This window comes from Dunckerocampus dactyliophorus, chromosome 16 (assembly GCF_027744805.1).
Source record: "Dunckerocampus dactyliophorus isolate RoL2022-P2 chromosome 16, RoL_Ddac_1.1, whole genome shotgun sequence".
Classification (NCBI taxonomy): domain Eukaryota; kingdom Metazoa; phylum Chordata; class Actinopteri; order Syngnathiformes; family Syngnathidae; genus Dunckerocampus; species Dunckerocampus dactyliophorus.
This window is the reverse complement of record NC_072834.1, coordinates 4,652,181-4,671,165: the sequence shown is the minus strand read 5'-3', so window position 1 is coordinate 4,671,165 and position 18,985 is coordinate 4,652,181. Positions and strand designations below refer to the sequence as shown.

General features: G+C 40.9%; 1 protein-coding gene across 1 annotated transcript; it reads right to left on the bottom strand.

Moving 5' to 3' along the window:
• Nucleotides 1-1,367: 1,367 nt before the first annotated feature.
• Nucleotides 1,368-3,455, bottom strand: bsx (brain-specific homeobox). The gene is made up of 3 exons (XM_054755598.1): nucleotides 3,212-3,455; nucleotides 2,611-2,801; nucleotides 1,368-1,854 (listed from the first exon to the last, which is right to left on the bottom strand). Exons 1-3 carry the CDS (start codon nucleotides 3,453-3,455, stop codon nucleotides 1,633-1,635), a joined length of 657 nt encoding a protein of 218 aa, XP_054611573.1. The 3' UTR covers nucleotides 1,368-1,632.
• Between the last annotated feature and the right edge of the window lie 15,530 nt (nucleotides 3,456-18,985).

Here is an 18,985-nt window from a genome sequence, read left to right as displayed (position 1 = left end):
TGATCATCTGGAACACATTTGGACACGACGCAGGGTTAAATGGCAACTTCAGCACAAAAGACACAAGTGGCTTGTATGATATTATTATAAATTGTAGTGTTATTTTACATTTGTAAAATAATTTCCATTGAGTGATGTTGCATCTTATTCATGGTGACTTTTTTTGTCTAAAACGTTTTTTTGTGAACCTTCTGAAGATATCTGGCATATTCGTCACTTTTTTGTTTGCGCATGAGACTTTTACAATGACAGAATGTCATCTCAAAAGTATTCCATGAGAAATAACCAGAAAATGAACACAACACGGATCTATTCATGTTGGCAGTAACAAAACCATTTTAAACGCCGCATAGTCCCAATCTTGTATTATTATTTTAAAATATATATATTTGGGCGTATTTCATTAACTTTTATGTTTTTATAATGCCAGATATTTTTCACATTTTTATTTTTCACTTTCGGATTTTTCCCTGTGAGGGGTCACCGTAATAATCCCAGATTAAAGATAAATAATAATAAATATCAATAACTTTATTTATGTATTTTTTATTTAGTTTATACATCTGTTTTATTACAATAATTAATATTTTGGTGATTTTTTATTTTAAAAAAATGTAACAAAGTGGTCAACAACTCCTGAGTATACAAGTAGAAGTGTCTTGGGTTTTGCCAGTCACAAATTCCGTTTTCCTGCCGCTAAAATTCATTGGGGAGAAAATACTGTTGAAAATGGAAACGTTCCTCACGCCAACATTCTGGTGTCTTTTTCCCCCCCCTTCTCCTTCAATCTGCCATTTCTTGCCTTACAGCGCAGCGTGCTGCAGGAAACCCAGCAGAGAGCGTGCGGGCTCTATTTAAAAAAAACCCTGACCCCTGCTGGGGGGGTTAAAACAACCGTTTGAACTCATCAACGTGGTGAGAAGAGCATCACAGTTTGAGCTGCATGGCAGCAAAATGCTGCGCGCTGTTTTGTATCTTCACACTTGTCATCGTCACACTGTTGACATTTGCAGTACATTTGAAAGTAAGGGAAATTCCACGGCCTCGTGTGGCGCAACCGTGTTTTTTTCTTTTATTTTGAAGGCCTGACTTTACCGGCTACAGGATGTGTTTCACCGATGCCGACGAAGTACGTCAAAAAAAAAAAAAATACAATTAGCCAACATTGTCCCACATTCCCGGGTTGGAAAAAAAAGATATAAAGGAACACAGCGTGATCGATGAATGATATTATTATATACAGAATGATATCACAGACAAATCCATATATATTTAAATATCACTAAGCAGTCCGAGGCATATTTACACATTTTTCAAAGGCAAAAACAAACATTTTCTACATATTTCTACATATTGTGCCACAGGAAATGGTGTCTCTTTACGAAAGAAACAAGCAAGTAGAAACATATTTCAAAATAAATATCTTGCAATTTCATGAACTCGTGTTAGCCCAGTAATACTGTGATTATATTATGTTTCGATATAAATAATTTGCTTTTTGTACACAATTGATAAACATATCAACAAGTGTCGGTGTGAATAAATAGCATTGTCTGATACGTTTCTAATTACAGTCAAAGAAAGCCGGCGTTATTTACAAAAATATACTATACAGGGTGGGGAAACAGCCTACTATAAAAGATGATCCGGGGAGCAAATATCATCCTCGATATCCACCTCGTCGTCGTTTTCTTCCAGCAAATATGTGTCCTGCTCCAGAGGACGTTGAAGCTCCTCCACGCTCTTCTCGGCCAGTTCGTTCTCGCTTGAGTTGTCCGCGGATCTGCGCTCGTCCTGGGCTTTCCTCAGCTGCTTCTTGTGCTTCATCCGCCGGTTCTGAAACCACGTCTTGACCTGAGAAGGCCACCGACGGTATGAACAAAACAGACGAAAGTCAGTCGACAAGCTCGGGAATCAACGAAATAATCCAAGATACAGAAAACAGAACACGTGTGTTGTAAGACACGTCATCAACTTTAATGTCGCACATATTTCTAAATCGATATTTAATACAGGGATTACTCAAAAATTGTGCAAAAATGTGTAATAAATATGTGTGATAAATGTATTCCTATTTTATTGCATTTTTTAAATCTCATTTTGCTGCTTATTTGTCCTTTTCCTGAACGCTCCACAAGCTGTTTAGTGTCTTTTTTCTTATATTTGCTTATTGATATTATTATGTGTAATTTGTACATATTTCTTTACACGGAAAATGAACAAACATTAAATGACAAAATGTAAGCAAACGAACAGAATAATCATGAATCGATAAGATGCGCGTGTTGAACGTGTCCGACTAATAAATCATAACATGGCGCAGGCGTTCAGTGCACACTGTCACGAGTCATTATTAAACAATAATCATCTTAATAGGACACATTAAAGTGGCACTCTAGGTGAATCAATTCTTGTTTCCGGATCATGATGAAGACTTGATAGATTTATTCTTGGGTTGTACTGAATTTTACACGCCAAATCCGTTGACACGTGGATAAGACTTGCTGCTAAGAGCACACATCCACGCGAGATAAAAACGGCACTATCGCACAAACTTTTAAAATCTCGTGCCTGTGAGAGGTTTTTTTTTGTGATTTTTTTTTGTTTTACCTGCGTTTCGGAAAGGCTGAGTGCAGTTGCAAGCTCCACTCTCTCCGGTGTGGACAAGTAGCGCTGGATTTCGAACCTTTTCTCCAGGCCGGAGAGCTGCGAGTCCGAGAAAACCGTCCTGGCCTTCCTGCGTCTGCAGTGCTTGCCCGGTAAGTCTGCGTGGTGCTGGAACAAGCCCGGTATCTGCATGCCTGCAACGGGAGAGAAACCACAACACATGATTCAATAATGTCGCCTTACAATTTAACACATTTATTCCAGAATGAAAACGAAAAGAACAAATGTGAATGTGAATTGAATTACTTAAAGCAGTATGTTTGCAATTGCATCCAATATATTGCTTAGCTTATTTAGCAGGGGGCAAACGAGTAACAAAACAATGATTATTAATGACAAATATTTATTTAAAAAAACGAATAATTATTAGTATTCTGACCGTGCCAGTTGTTTTTTTTAAAGACACGAGTTTTTAATTGAAGTCCACTTGACTGATTTTTTTTGCCTCTAATGACACCCCGAAAATAATACAAAACGAATTAAAATAGAATTTGACCAAAGATTGTAACATACGACCAACTTTGAACGCATTATCGGTGCTTACCGGAAGTGAAGAAGTACTGGTGATGTTCTGCTTTGTGGAGCGGATGGTGCGGATGCGGCGCCAGTATCGGCGTTGGCACCAGCGGGTATCCGTACTCCAGGATCGGCATCCGGGAGGCCAGGGAGCTGCAGAACGGAGAGGGAATGACTTCTCTCAGCGGCTTGGGTTTGTGCAGTAAGATGTCCTCTATGAAAAACGATGTCGACCTCTGCGTCGGCGCCGCTGTTGGGTAGTTCATGCTCATGATTGCTGTTGTTTGATATTGAGTCACTTTTTAAACCTGTTGTTTTAAATGTCGCCCCGATGTGTGTCCAGGTCCTATATATTCGATTGTCATCAAGTATTTATTCTGACAGGAGTGGAGAAATTGATTTAGCCATCAGCCAATTAGAGTGCAGGATGGGTGGGAGCGACTTGGCTAACCCGCTCTTTGCTCCTATTGGTTGAAATTGCGCACTTGGGTGAAGCGGCGATCATGCAGTGAACGCATCACTCATGAGTTCATTGCAAATGTTTGATGTGCTGTGTGACAAAAACATCTACTTGGATGGAACTGCTTACAAATAGAACGTTTTTAGCACACATTTCAAGGGTGAAAAAGTCAATCTATGGATATGTAATCGGAACACAATGAAGCCTGTGACGAAGTGTGTTCTTGACGTGAATACATTAAGTTTTGGGTTTTGAGTCTACATTTGTTCGTATGATGGAGTATTAGGGCCACGTTGAAAAAACAATCGGAGATTTCAAGAATGAGGTGGTCAAGTTACAAGAATAAAGTTGTGAATTTACGAGAATACAGTCGTGCAAGTACGAGACAAAAAGTCGTAAATTCACGAGAAAAAAAGTCATAACATTATCTTTGCCCAAGGCCAAAGGTCATATAAGTCCCCCATTTTCATAGCTGTCTCAGGCAATGCCTGTTACCACGGAGTATTTAAAAAATCTGAGATTTTGAGAATAAAGTCGTACATTTATGAGAAAAAGTCGTAAGTTTACGAGAAAAAAAGTCCTAATATGACCTTTGCCCAAGGCCAAAGGTCATATAAGTCCCGCATTTTCATAGCTGTCTCAGGCAATGCCTGTTACCACGGAGTATTAAAATAATGGGCGATTTTGAGAAAAAAGTGGTAAATTTACGAGAAAAAAAAGTCGTAATATTACTCTTGCCCAAGGCCAAAGGTCATGTCATTCCCCCATTTTCATAGCTGTCTCAGGCAATGCCTGTTACGACGGAGTATCAAAATAATCGGAGACTTCGAGAATAAAGTTGTCAATTTACGAGAAAAAAGTTGTAAATTTATGAGAAAAAGTGTCATAATATGACCTTTGCCCAAGGCCGAAGGTCATATTATGACTTTTTTTTTTTTTTTTGGCGGTTTGAAAAAAAGTCGTGTCCACACTGTGGGATTAGTAAGTAGTTGCATCCAGACGGGACGTGTCGCTACGTCCTTGTGGCGCTGTGAATGGACGGAACCACGTGACACCAAAACTACAGAAGAAGAAAGAATGCATGTGAGTAAAGTCCGTCGTCCTCCGCTTTCACAAGGATTGTCGTTTGCTGTGGGTCTTCATTCCAAAAATATGCATGTTCGGTTTAATGGAGACTCCAAATCAGGGATGCTCATACGTTTTCAGCCTGCGAGCTACTTTTAAAATGACCAAGTCCCAAAGATCCACCTCCTACTATCAATATAGAAAATAGATATATTTACTATATAAAAATCTGAGTATTTATACAGTATACGTTATACATATACTGTAAATGAGTTACTATTGTAAATATTAATGATTCGTATTTCACATTCCCATTTTCAAAGTTTAGAGGTAATCAGAGTAGTTGACATCATAATTATACTCAATACGGCAATCAAGATAATCACACATAATCCCTCAATAACCAGAGTAGTGGTGATATGTCAGTCAAAATAGCTGCGTAACGTTCATTGGAAGACACAGTTCATGTATTACATCCGGTTAGCATTTGCTATCAAACATTACCGATACACAAGAACTGAACGTGATCATGCAAAAGACAATGCAGCCGAAGTCAAGGCGACACATTCAAAAGGTTTCAGCAATGGGCACATTTTCCAATTCGTCATGAAATAGTAGTTTAAGAAGCGGACGTGTAGAAAACACTCATTTCTGTAGTGGAGTTCATGACCGGACGCAAGTGAACGGATAACTTTAGTTCTCGATTTAGGCATCTTTCCGCTGAGTTAGTTTATCCATAATCAGAATAATAAAAATGAAAGTTGCATCTCTGTGTGTAGCTTGAAACGCCGCGGAGGAGCAAGAGCAAATTAGGAGGGGAGCTTCACGTCACCTGACTGATGTCATATGACGTTTACGCAATCGACCCAAACTACCGTGGCGATCTACCGGCAGCTCGCGATCGACGTAATGGACACCCCTGCTCTAAATTGTCCATAGGTGTGAATGGCTATACAGTATGTGCCCTGCGATTGGCTGGCAGCCAGTCCAGGGTGTACCCCGCCTCTCGCCCGCAATTATCTGGGATAGGCTCCAGCATACCCCCGCGACCCTAGTGAGGACAAGCGGTATAGAAAATGGATGGATGGATGGATGGATGGATGGATGGATGGATGGATGGAGCAGCGTATTTTTATCAGAGATGTTCCCATCCTGGCATCCGACTCTGATGCGTCAACATTTTGTGGCATATTAACTTGTTTTTGGAAGAAATATACTTTATATTTTTTGTTTCAAATGCATAATTTCATTTAAGTGGAAATCTAAACGAGTGATTTTTTCCCCAGTCGGTGACATGTAAATGTGCAGGCCAAGTGTTTGGAAACACGAGCCCAGTAAGTTCCGCAGTCTTCATTTTACTTTTTCAATCAGCTGTCACTGGAGAAATAGGTTCCAACAAGTCAATCCCGCCCAAATTGGCTGTAATTGTGGGTATTCAAATCTGTGAGAGTACAAGTACCCTTCCTGTGCCCATTTACGCACCAAAGCTGTGCGCTGTAATTTGTTGATATGGTGTTGTCATCACATTTCTAATCAGGCCAGTTAATGCAAAAGTGTCTTCATTTAGGCAGAATTCAGCCTGCAATGCAATTAGGCAATTAAGGGAGATATTAGAGCGGAAGCTGTCGTCCTGAAGCTGGAGGACAAGACTTCCATTTGATCAGATGGACAGAGAAGAAATTCATTACAGACTTGCGTGCTTTCCCTTTTCATTTGCAGCTCTTAGCGCCTTTTGACATGATGAAGGCAGTAACGCACGTGTCGTTCATTGTTACATTCATTAACATGGCACAGAAACATCTCATCCCTGCACATGAAATCATTCTGAAGTCAATTTTCTTGAAATAATATGTTGACGTGTGAATGTGGAGTGCAGCAAACGGAAGAAAAGACGCAGATGGAAGCACCTGACTGTGCGTCAATAGTGCACACCGGGATAACAAGTTGCTTTTGGGGGGGATTAGAAAGTAAATGGATCAAATGGTGATGAATCGCCTTTAGGATCCATTCTTTCGACACGGTTAAGTAGCTTTGTGGCAATTTCATTAAGTCAAAATTGGAGAATGCGTCACTGCTTGAAGTGGTCGTCGGGATCAGCACAGAATACACGATTGGACTTTACAGCATCTGCTGATCAATTTAAGGATTAAAAAGGGAAGCCCTTCCTATATATTTGTAAGGAAATTTGGGAGCTTATGGACAATAAGTCATTCATGGTTTTGGTCTTTAAGTGTTTGGGGCAAATAAGGGAAATGTTGCAGAAAAGTAAGGGAAATTCTGCTTTTGTTCTGTGCCGCTGGACAGGATTTTTTTTCTCATGATGGTTTAAATACTGGAAACTGTTAAAATGGGAGGACAAAATAACCCTTGAAGGTAGGTATGGTTTGGGGCCCACATACTGCATTCGCAGAACCGGCTGGCCCATTAGGCCATGTAGGCGGAGGGCCGCCAAGCCACCTCCAACGAGTTACTACTATGAACTCTTCAAATGGAAAAGCTCACTTTGATTCCGCAATGCCCATTTTATATTACTACAAATGATAAAAAATAAGTCTCCCCATGCCCATCATTTTTGTAGCCTTGCATAGTTTTACATCGGTATTTTATTTAGCCTTTGGATGCAATTATTTTATTTAGCTTTTGTATAAAGTCATCACATGGTGTAAATGTAGCTTACATATGAAGTTACTGTCTGGTTACTGAAATTGTTTTATGTTGATTGTTGTATTGATAATTAATTGCTGTTATTATTTATTCACTTATTTTCGAGACCTTTATTTTGCGCAAAGGGTATTTATATTTTATATTGACAGACTTTCTTGTACTGACGTGTAGTGTGTTAACCGTGTCAATTATGTGACACATTATTTGACAAATTTAGTAAAAAACCGTAAAAACTGCTATTAAATTTCTTTTGTAAGCCAAAGTAAATCGCTGATGAGGCGGGGAGCCATATCGGGTGGGGTCAGCTTTGTGTATTTGCGCTACTTTTTTTGTTCCTATTCACTAAATGCGAGTCACATTATTTTATTTGTTATTTTTAATTCATATTTTATAGGGATGTCCGATATTGGCTTTTTTGCCCATAACTGATATGCTGATACTGTCCAGCTCTCAATTTCCGACACCGATATCAGCCGAATGAATTCAGCATCAGCAGTTAGCTTCTCCACGTGGCTTTAAACAACATTGTAAAACATCTGAGAAATACTTGCAATTAGGCTGAGGCTGTGACATTTATTTTAAAAGTCAACAGAGTAGCCATTTACATTTTTTGATCACCAAAAAGTCCAAGGAAGAAAATCAAGTGCCATAATTTTCATGTCGGCCTCGCACTCTTAGTGCAGCAGCAGTGGCGGAGCCAGAAATCTTTCATTGGGGCGGCCAAGGTGAGACCATTACTCACATCGAGGTGGCAATAAACCTGAAATATCTAGATGGTCAGTGGGGTGGCCATAGAGTGGCCACCACGTAGCCCCGCCACTGTGCACCCAATATCGGTTGGCCGATATTATCGGACATCCCTGTTATTTTTGTCTTCACATACTCGGTGATGTGAACCCTGAGCACATACACAAAGGTACACGTCTTTAAACAATAAAATATGCTACTCAAGTAAATGCAGTACATTCAGTGACCATGCTTACATTTTTACTGTCACATGTAGAAGAGATATATTTCGTTTAGATACGTCGCGTATGGCAGAGAAATGAACAGGATAACCCTGTCAAAAACTACCTGGAAATTCCCAAATGTACCTTGACAGTTTACGGTTTACGTCACTTCCGCTCAGGGAAGACCACCTGGCTTGAAGCAGCAACGCCGCCAACACAGTAAAAAACATTAAACATGCCAAATTCTGCAATCACATTAACGCTGCAGGGTCAAAAACAGATGCAAAATGAAAATGCTGAAATTTCCAAAAACACACACAAACCCTCAAAACACATGCATGGAGACAAATGCTGCAAAAACACGGAACAAAATGGAAATGAATTAAAGAGGAAAGAAGGGCAAAACGCGTACGTTTCCCGGGGTAAACAGGAGGGTTGATAGATATACGGTAGCAGCCTGGCTAAGTTTCGTTTTGTTGTGTGAACTTGCAGCATTTCTGTCATGCATGTGCTTTTGGTTTGGTTTGAGTGTGTTTTTGCCTTTTTCCGCATTTTTCTTTTACATTTCTTTGTGATCTTGCAGTGTTTATATGATTGTGATGGATTTTTAATTTGCAGTATTCACCCGTTGCATTTGTTTTATGGTGTTTTTTTTATTTTTAATGGTTTGCTCTCTCGAATCTCCCAAATCTCTAAAGATAATAAAAATTGTATTCTCATGTAATCGTCTTCCTGTTGTTATATTCTTAATGTGAATTTGTGGTAATATAACTGTAATACTGCAAAAAAAATAATAATAATTTTGCATTTGCAGAATAAAAATGTTGAATTTGAATTGAATTGATCATATTTACTCTCTGCTGCAAACATTGGGTGGCACACCACACAGAACCAGACCTCACACATGCCGGCATGAGAGGTGAGAGCGAGGGGTGCCTCAGCGCCAGTCAGGAAGCAGACGATCATCTCCTCCAACAAAAAGTTGTTCTTTTGGTTCCCAGCAGGACTCAAACTGGGACCCTGTAGTTCCCAAGTCATTACAGACCGGGCTACCTCGGCTCAACATCCTTGAATGAAGAGAAAGGAAACAGATAAGACAACCAAGGCATCTGCTGATCTGTATTCAGTGAAAAATAACGGTTTTGTTCTGGCTTGGAAGGAAACAATAAGGACGTGCGTTAAAAGGAAAGGCGCATGTAAAGCCCAGCATCAGGGACTGATAACACAGCAAACTATGCACATATAGGTGACCCTCCTGCTCAATGCAGTAGGAATAATTTGTTCATTACAAAGCAATTACCACCACTTAAAGCTGAAGTATGTACAGTATATGCAGGTGGAGGGGGCTCATGCCGCCACCGACTGATGATAAATGACCTTATGTTCGCTTGTATGCGTGTTTATGCCTCCCGATGCAGGATGTACAGCTTTATGGGTGGAGGCCTGTTTTGTGCAGACGTGGGGAACATCCTCTTGATCGTTTCCACAGCAACCGATTACTGGATGTAGAATCGGCAGGCCAGTAACTACATGCACAGGGTCCGTGGCACCACCGTTTCACTCAAATGCTTCCCCCCACCCACAATATTAGGGAGTTTTGCCATTGAGGGTTTTTGTTGCTCGAGTCTAGTTTAGTTTAGATAGTTTCAGTGAACCGCAGCTAACTTGTCGTCCACTTATTTGTTTAATTTTTGTCCAACAATATTTGGCAAGAAGGTTCTGCTTGCATTAGAAAAGCGTGGGATATATATTTTTTTAAGTCTTCATCTTCACTCGTTGCTACGTCTTGTGAAAAAGCACAAACCGGTGGGACTGAAATATTGAATTTCCCCTTGAGGGATTGTAGTGAGTAAAATCAGTTAAAAATACGTCATTAAAAGCTGCTCTATGCCGGGTAAGAAGTTTGATATTGACGACTGCTAATACTAAAATGGAATAAATGAGTGAACTCCCTTCCTGCCTGTTTGGAGGTGAGAGATGAGGAAAATGGACACGCATGCACGTGGCGATATATTGAGGCCGGCGAAATTATGGAGTTCATTTTCATTTATTGTATGTAGAGCTGCAACAATCACTCAGTGAATCGCCGGTTAATCGACTACCCAATTAATCGACAACTATTTTGGTAATTGATTAATCGTTTTTTTGGGTTGAAAAATGTAAATATCCTCTGATTTCAGCCTCTGTGAATATTTTTTAATTTCCTTAGTCATCCATGAAAGCAGACCTGTTATCTTTGTGTTTTAGCCAAGACAAAATATTCACACATATCAGCTTCGGAAAACAGTGATGGCATTTTTGCCTCTTTTCTGATACGTTGCGGACCCAACCACTAACTGTAGGTGTTTGCTTCATATTAATTTGGTCCATCTATGGCCTAACCGATTACTCCATTCATTGAAACGACAAGCTTCAGATTAATCGCCTAAGAAAATGACCATGATTGTATTTTTCTGACAAACATTTAGTTTTTGTATTATTTAACATTATTTTAACTGAATATTCAAGCGGCAACTTGGTGTTTGTGCACTTATTTGCTCTGTCAGTTCAAATCTTCTATTTCTGACTAAAGAGGCTGAAAATAAAAGTGTGTTATTTAAAAATCCGATTCATCGGTTAATAGAAAAAAAAATAATCAGCCTATTAATCGGTTACTAAAATAATCGTTAGTTGCAGCCCTATTTGTGTGATTAATTCATTTATTTATTCGTCCCGGGCCTAGTGCCCACTTTCTGAACAAGAAATCTTGCCACGTTTTCATCTTGACCTTGTGACACCCCTCTCATGATGCGGTACAATTCTAAAACACTGCGACACTACGACTCCTAACTCGGATCCCGATATAATCATTCATCATTGATACGTATTTCGCTTTGTTTTCTGCATGTCAAACTCTTCTCTGTTTTGTGTTCATATTTTTGGGTGTCAGGAATGGATGAGTTGGATTTACATGATTTCTTATGGAAAAAATGCACGAGGTTTTGGTACGTTTCGGTTTTTGTCGGACCTTTTGGAGCAAAAACCGAGTTTTCTTGGATTTTATATGACAGATGCTCTTGTTTTTCTTTTTCATTTTCAGAATTCCCTGAGCCCTGTTCTATATTTGCAGCACTGGCAAGATAAATAGAATAGGTGAGTATTATGGAGCAGCTCACACCTGTGTACATCTCTTAATGTGTCCTGACTAGACTCGTGTATTTCCTCTATTGTGCCTCTCTCCCAGGCCCAGCATCACATGACTTTGGCACACACATACACAAACCATGAAGATGAAAGGAGAAGAGTAGCTCCATTACCTGCATTACAGCAAGTTGCATAGACCAATTGACAGCAACAAAATGCCCCTGAAAAAGCATTTTTTCTTCCCCCACAGATTTGAGTGCTCTACTTACATATAACTTCATTTTTATAGACCACAGCCTATTTTCTTCCACCCTGAGTGTTGCAGCCAGGGGAGCATTTGATATCCACGGCGTGGACAATACACCTCTGTGGGAGAAGAGCAAATCCATGTTTTGCCAAATCCAGCTTTTGATAGATTAGATCTGTTCTGGGACGTCTTCATTTACGACATCACCTCTGGAAAATGAGCTAATTGGGAACACTCTAAACCGGTGGTTATCAATTATTTCCTGTCACGCCTTCCTGGGGGACAGAAATGTTTCCACACGCCGCTAATGTGAAATGCTATTGGGAAACTGCGGTGTACATGTATCTGTACAAACCACTGTATGACTTGCTGGCACCAGCATCGTTCAAGCACGAGTAACGACACAAACAGATCTGGCAACCCTGAAGACATTTTAGTACAGGATATACAGTAGTATATAGTATAGTATACAGTATAGTATCGGACTCCAAAATGTCAAGCCTATGACTTGAACTGTTTTGTCTTAACTTGGGATTTGACTTGGAGTAAGTAAGTCATTTGCCCAACACTGCAGATGAGTGCGTCCTTAATGACTTTTTACTCAGGGATGCCACCGATCAACACTGGCTGACTTCAATAAAAAATCACGTGATGGACATGTGGCATATCACCGCCCAAAGCTCACGACCACAGGTGAGGGTGGGAACATACTGTAGATCCACCGGTCAGCCGTTCAGTACGGTGACCTCAGATGCTGCGGCGAGCCGCCTGTCGACCTCACGCTCCAACCTTCCCTCATTTGTGAACAAGACCCCGAGATGCTTGAACTCCTCCACCTGGGGCAGGACCTCACTCCCACCCCGGAGGGTTTCCGACTGAGGACCATGGCCAATGATTTGGAGGTGCTGGGTCTCATCCCAGAAGCTTCACACTCAGCTGCAGACCACCCCAGTAAGGTCACTGGACTCCCTCGACGCCTTGGCTGCACCGAGTGCCTGACTTTTCCCCGTCACACGGCACCCCTGGCCAATGGACTTATCATAAACAAATCGAAACATTTATAATTAATCCATGTGATCGGTATCGGCCACTTTAACTCAAGGGTGATCGGTGTCGGAATCGGCGGCATAAAACCCCGATTGAAACATCCTATTTTTACTGTAAGCAAAACGTATGGCAGCGAGGGGCAGCCTGTGGCTCATTTATGAATAGAGCACAGGACATTGACAGTAACAACAAATTACACTATTTTCCAACTGTGCCATTTATAAAGCACATGGTCACGGCGATCTATAATGGAGCCTAGAATTGATTGACATTAGCTGACAAAATGCTTCTAAATCTTTATGTTCCAGACATACTTTGGCTAACTGGTTAAATCAACTCTGGATGGTGTTTTCAAGCCTTCAAATGGCTAATTTTCAGCAAGTGCTTTCAGGGTTTTCTCAGTAAATGAATAGCAGTTCTAATCGGGCTTGTGGATGGCGCCGCCTCTCCACATCCGCCCACGAGACAGCTGTGTGGACGGGGATAAAAACCTCTCCACTTAACCACTTAAATGAATATATCAAGAAACTCATTTGCTATTTTAATTGCGCGATTTAGGGAGACTCTACTTCACTTGCTCGGCTTCCGCGTTGGTTGATTTCCAATGTGAGCACACATTAGATTGATCCATGAAAGACTGCAGAAATCACAACACTTAAGTCTTTTCATTTTCTCTCCTTAATGAAATAATTGAAATTCCTGTCAGCGTCTACACTTAAAGAGGAGAGATTGCGGGTTTGCTTGGTGGCTGAATTAATTTGTGCTGATTTTTCTTTTCCACCAGAAAGCCACATAGTCATTCCATCTGCAGAACCCAGAAATAGATCAGTGCATCCATTTTGTTGAGATTTGCCCATCCCATTAAGTGATTGCTTGCAGAAATGGCAGGGGACATTTCTTCTGATACGCTTTCAGAAACAGCGCTGGCAGACATTAAGGACACATTATTGAGTCCCATTTTCTCTCAGCTACAAGGATATCCATTAGAGTGGCACACAGCCCTAAATTTTTCCATTTTCTCCCTCACCAAACTTGACTTCACACATCATTCCTGCTTGTGTTTTGTCATTTGCCGCCACAAATTATATCAGAGGAAAGCCATCTCGTAGTGTGTGGCTTGTCTACTCGGGGCTATTTGCCAAGACTTGATTCTGAAGTGTCATAATAGGCCCGTCATTAAGGATAATCATGACTGACAGCCTGGTGCTGGAAAGCCCGTTCGAGTCCCTGACTGCAAACTTTTGTTTTGTGTGTCTTTCACCGGCTCCTGTGTTTGCCATAAAAGTCACATTCGGTGCTGAAACTGTGACTAAAAAAGAAAAGGTAATTGTCCGTTAATTTTCAAACATCCATCCGGCCAACTTCCGCGTATCCCGCCCGGCATCGCGGGGAGCTGGAGCTCGCTGTCACACATGGCAACCACTGAACCAAGGCTGCCATTTGCGGCCTGTGGCTGGTGGTTTAGTGTGCACACACAACACAACAGCAAAAATGGGCAAAATAGAGCAACGAGGCGCAATGTAGAGAGAAAAAGCGGACATGTTGATACTAATAACTAATAATAACACAATGCAAACTTATTTTTAGAAACGTTTTTACAAAATTCCGCCCGTGTCAAGACGGTGGTTTCATGTGACTTCTGCCTTGGTTTATAACGTGGAAATAAGCTCACAGTTGGTAAATAAATAAGTTAAAAATGTACAGTAAAAATGGTTAAAAAGCAATGGTTCAAAAGTTAAAGTGAGACATCTTCCCCAAAGCGAATCGTTTCAGCGACAGCAAGAGCGAGTGCTCTTCTCGCAATCTGTGACGTTTTTCCTCCCTAGGTGAAGCGCAAGCTAGCAAAGGAAAAAACATCCGAAAGAGGTCATAAACAAGCTGTGTTTGCTGTAAAATGTTCATCTGGTATCGTCCATAGGTTTGAATGTGAGCGTGAATGGTTGTTTGTCTATATGTGACCAGTCCAGGGTGTACCTCTCGTCAGAAGTCAGCTGGGATAGGCTCCAGCATACCCCCTAGTGAGGATAAGCGGCATCGATGGATCGCATAGTGCAAATGTAGCTTATATAGAAAGATATTGTGCACAAACTGTGTGGTTATTTAAATTGTTTATTTAATTACTTTTATGTATTCACTTATTTATAACATTTTAATTTTGTGGCAAGCATATTTGTGTTGCATTTCAGATTTGTTGGTATTTATTTGTAGTTTGATAACCATGTAAATTGGGTGATGTGCTAGCTTACAAATGAAAAACAACGCCTTTCGGTTTCTCTTGTGCGTGTATTTCAATCGCAGATGGAGGGGGGGGTGCCATGTAAAATCTCACCGGGGGTGCCACATTGGGTACGGCCTTCCTGTTGTAATTTGTTGTCTAATGAACCCTGACTAACGAAATACAGAGGTATTATTTCCAGTTTATTTGAATTCCGTTTTGGGTACAAAAATGCCGTTTTGGTGTTAGATACTGTATGTTCTACATCATGTCACATATTAAAACTGCCTTCTTCTCGAATGTTCTGCCACTTATCAAACAAGTAGGCGTTTATGTTGGCCGTACACTTTAAAAATATTGACTTATTTCAGCTCCTGTAGCATTCTGGAACAAAATTTGTCTTTTAAAATTGTTTTATTTGTCAGGTTGTTTTCCGGGTTCCAAAAAAACCGAGTGGCGTTTACAACACCAAACAACACCAGCACTTTAACGACAATGACCTGCACAATGGTCCTACGTTGTAAAACAAATCAAATCAATGTCTCATGCTGGGGTGAAAATAAGGGAGGGAAGGGTGGGTTTTAAAATCAGTTTTAAAAGTGGGCTACAAAAGAGTCTGTCTAACGCGCAAGCAGATTGTTCAATATTTTTTGGAGCAGCAACACAAAAGATTGTCCCCTCTGAGCTTCCGCTTAGATTTCGGGACGTCGATGAGCAGCTGATCCGCTTACCTGAGCCACCGTACAAGATTATATGGGTGAAGTAGCTCAGAGAGTTTAGGCAGGGCAATACCATTAAAAATACAGAAGGACAAAAAAAATGAAATAAAATGAACTCTGAAACGCACAAGCAGCCAGTAGAGCCTTTTGTTGTGTGCAGTTAAAAGACACCGCGGCATTTTGAAGCAGCTGGAGACGTGAGAGAGAAGGCTGGCTGACTCCAAAACGAAGTGCATTGTAGTAATCCGGCCGAGATTTAATGAAGGCATGGATTACGCTCAGCGTGCTGCCTCGAAAGGATGGGTTTCACCGCTGCCAACTGCCTTAAAAGGAAAAACATTTCACTGCTGTTACAATTTGATGGTGCAGTTTCATGTTTGCATGTTCTTTGGTTTGGTTAAAAAATGTTAAAAAAATGTTTTTTTAATTCTTTGCAAATACATCTTAGTTCCACGTATTTCTTTACTTAATTATGATTGAAAAACTTTGTGTTCTTATCTTTTATCGGTGTGTGAAGTTCATGCACCCTATCCTTCTCCAGGAAAAGCTCTGGTGCTTTGCTGGAACAGTCTGATCACCTCCTGGAGTGCTTGGGTATATAATCCTCCATCTTGGCAGTCAAATTCATTCCGTCATTCAGCAGAGCATAAAAGTATTTTGCATTTGATTTGCTCTCCAGCTGGGGTTAGTGCTGTCAAAAAACCCCAACAACAACAACAAAAAAAGCTCTGGCTTTTCCTCTCTATGGAAGGACGGCAGTGACAAGCATCTCCCAGCTCACGGACGCTCCCACCCCTTCAGGATGTAGCCGAAAATGACATTTCTCTGTGTTTTATTGTCCAATTATCAAGAATAATGATGTCACACTAACATTAACTCATTCAATACCAAACGCGTATTTATACGTTTTCATAAACCCGAATGCCCGAGCCCAAAAACGTATTCATACGTCTTTGAGTTTTTTTGCACGAGAGGCGAAAAGAGGTGATGACGCAACTGCACACTGATAGATGTCACTTTCAGAGCGGTTTTAAGTCATAAAAACGGCCACAAGGTGGCAGAAGTGCATTTGATAATAGTATGCACACGCGTGCACACACATGCACACACATAGTTTAGTTCTAAACTAATGCATTTGATACGTCCTCCATGTCTTCTGTGGACAGCGTGCAGTAGGGTATTACATTGGGTATTTCTTTGTTGTCTTAAATTAATTTATTACCAAATGATGAGTTTTGTGTCAAATGAATTACTAATGTAAAAAAATGCATGTTATCAAATGTTTATTACATTTGATAACATGTTAATTAACTGTCAAATGTTTATTAACTGATTTATTTCAACCTTAGTGAACAGCCACAAAAGTATATTATTATATAATGTTATATTATGATGTACAAAAACAAAGACTCGTCTCAATGGGCAAATTAGGTCAAAATAGGTCAAATCTCTTCAGGCAAATTTCTCAAGAATGAATCGGCTCTCAGAGCACCACAGCGTGTTTAACCCCGCCCCTCCCCCTGCTCAGTGTGGACACAGAGACTCCGCCACACATCTTGACCAATGACATTCGCCTTATTTTTTTGTTTGTTTTGTTTTTTCAAGATTTATTTCCAGAGACTCAAACTAAACAACAAAAACGGAGAACAAATAGTTTTTCCAATTTCCAGCACGGTTGGAAAAAGGACAAAACGGGTAACGGACGAATCGAAAAGTAAAAAAAAGAACCACTCCTATTTTCAATACGTGTTTTCAGAGCAAAAGCAAACAAGGAATAACAAATGCTTTTTCCATTGTTCAATGTTTTTTTGACATTCGCCTTTAACAGAAAAAAATGCGAGGAAAAAAAAGAATCGGCTCCCAATTGTCTCCCAACGACGCAAACCGGCTCCTGTCGTTCATTTCAAAGAGCCGATTCGTTCGCGAGCGATTCGTCACTAACGTCTGGTGACAAAGAGGAAGTGTCGTTGCAATGACGAATGGACGAGAGATGAGTTGGAGATCCATACATGGTGTTGGAATTGCACTGCTGTTGATGTGTTCCGGTCAGAATAAAGTTAGAAAAAAGCGGCAGAATCTGTGTGACCCTGTGGGCAGCTACGCTGTGCCTCATGACAGCTTGCCTCGTGTTAATTACGCCAAAAAATTAACGTAATTACTGAAATAAATGAGTTAACGCACTATGGTGAACTTTTTTAACAGCGGTACGTGTATGCTGTACATTTTACTTGTATTATCATGGATTTTTAAATTATTACCCACTTAGGGTGAATGAGTGTTTTCTGTTTTCAGTTTTCTATCAAAAATGTGTAAATTTACTGGGCCGTGACTGATGACCCGTGAATATGCGGGGATCCACTGTAGATATGCGCCTCAAATGTGGCTACATTAACTGAATGAGGTCCACTTGGGCTTGACCTAAAGGTTGTTGTCCTGTCATTCGGAGACAATTCCAGGATATTGCTCTACAAACAGTAACTAGTTTGTGGAAATGCATTCCAGACCAGATCCACCAACAGGTCAAGCCTTTTCACAGTGTTGTGGAGAGCACAATCACACAGGCGTCAGAAGGCAGCTCAAAGGCCACAGGAGCTCCCTGCTGAGCTGACATTCTCATCGTGCCTTGTCCATTAATTCTGTCATTGTTGCTGCCCTGGCCTCCCGGAGTCCTATCAAAGACTCAATAACCACTGCTTAACCATAGTCCATTGCCAATTACTCTCTCCCTTCACTCGGTCTTTTCTGCAAACCATCTAACTGCGTGCGAGTGTGTGTGGAGCAACTGCCTTTCACTTCAACATGGCTTGGCTGAAAAGACCATTATTACCCTGTAATTGTGGGAGTCAAACCCAATTAAGCAAATCTGTATGGGGGCAGATGCCGCACCCCCGCTCTGCCTCAACACTTCATTTACCCTTTTCTCCCGCTCGCTGTTACTTCACTTACGCTGGCTTGATCTCTGATGCTGAATGAACAAGCAGTGTGTCAGACTCCCGACTGGGTGGGACATGTTGCTAATTGAGTTCTTGCTGGTCATTTGTGCCTTCCAAGTGAGCAAGAAGAAAAACAGAAATCTGCTGCCTCATCTGCTGCGGCCATGGGAAGGAGAAATGAAACGCCGCTCCTCTTAGCAGCAAACGCATGGAAAAAGAGGCAAGTGTAAGCCATTTAATCCGCAGGGAAGACAGCGAGAATAGCAGGATTATAGGCCTGTTCACTTGCCCTGCTGCAGCAAGTGTCTCCCATTGAAGCGTCACACCCCCACTGAGTCTGACACTTCCTGTCTCTTGGAGTGCTGGCTCGGAAACCTGG

Excerpts from the sequence above, each read along its gene's own strand:
- bsx (XM_054755598.1), bottom strand. The coding sequence starts at position 3,455 with ATGAGCATGAACTACCCAACAGCGGCGCCGACGCAGAGGTCGACATCG. Across the intron at positions 2,802-3,211 it reads CCAGTACTTCTTCACTTCCG|GCATGCAGATACCGGGCTTG; the intron begins GTAAGCACCGAT and ends CTCCCGTTGCAG. Across the intron at positions 1,855-2,610 it reads TCAGCCTTTCCGAAACGCAG|GTCAAGACGTGGTTTCAGAA; the intron begins GTAAAACAAAAA and ends TGGCCTTCTCAG.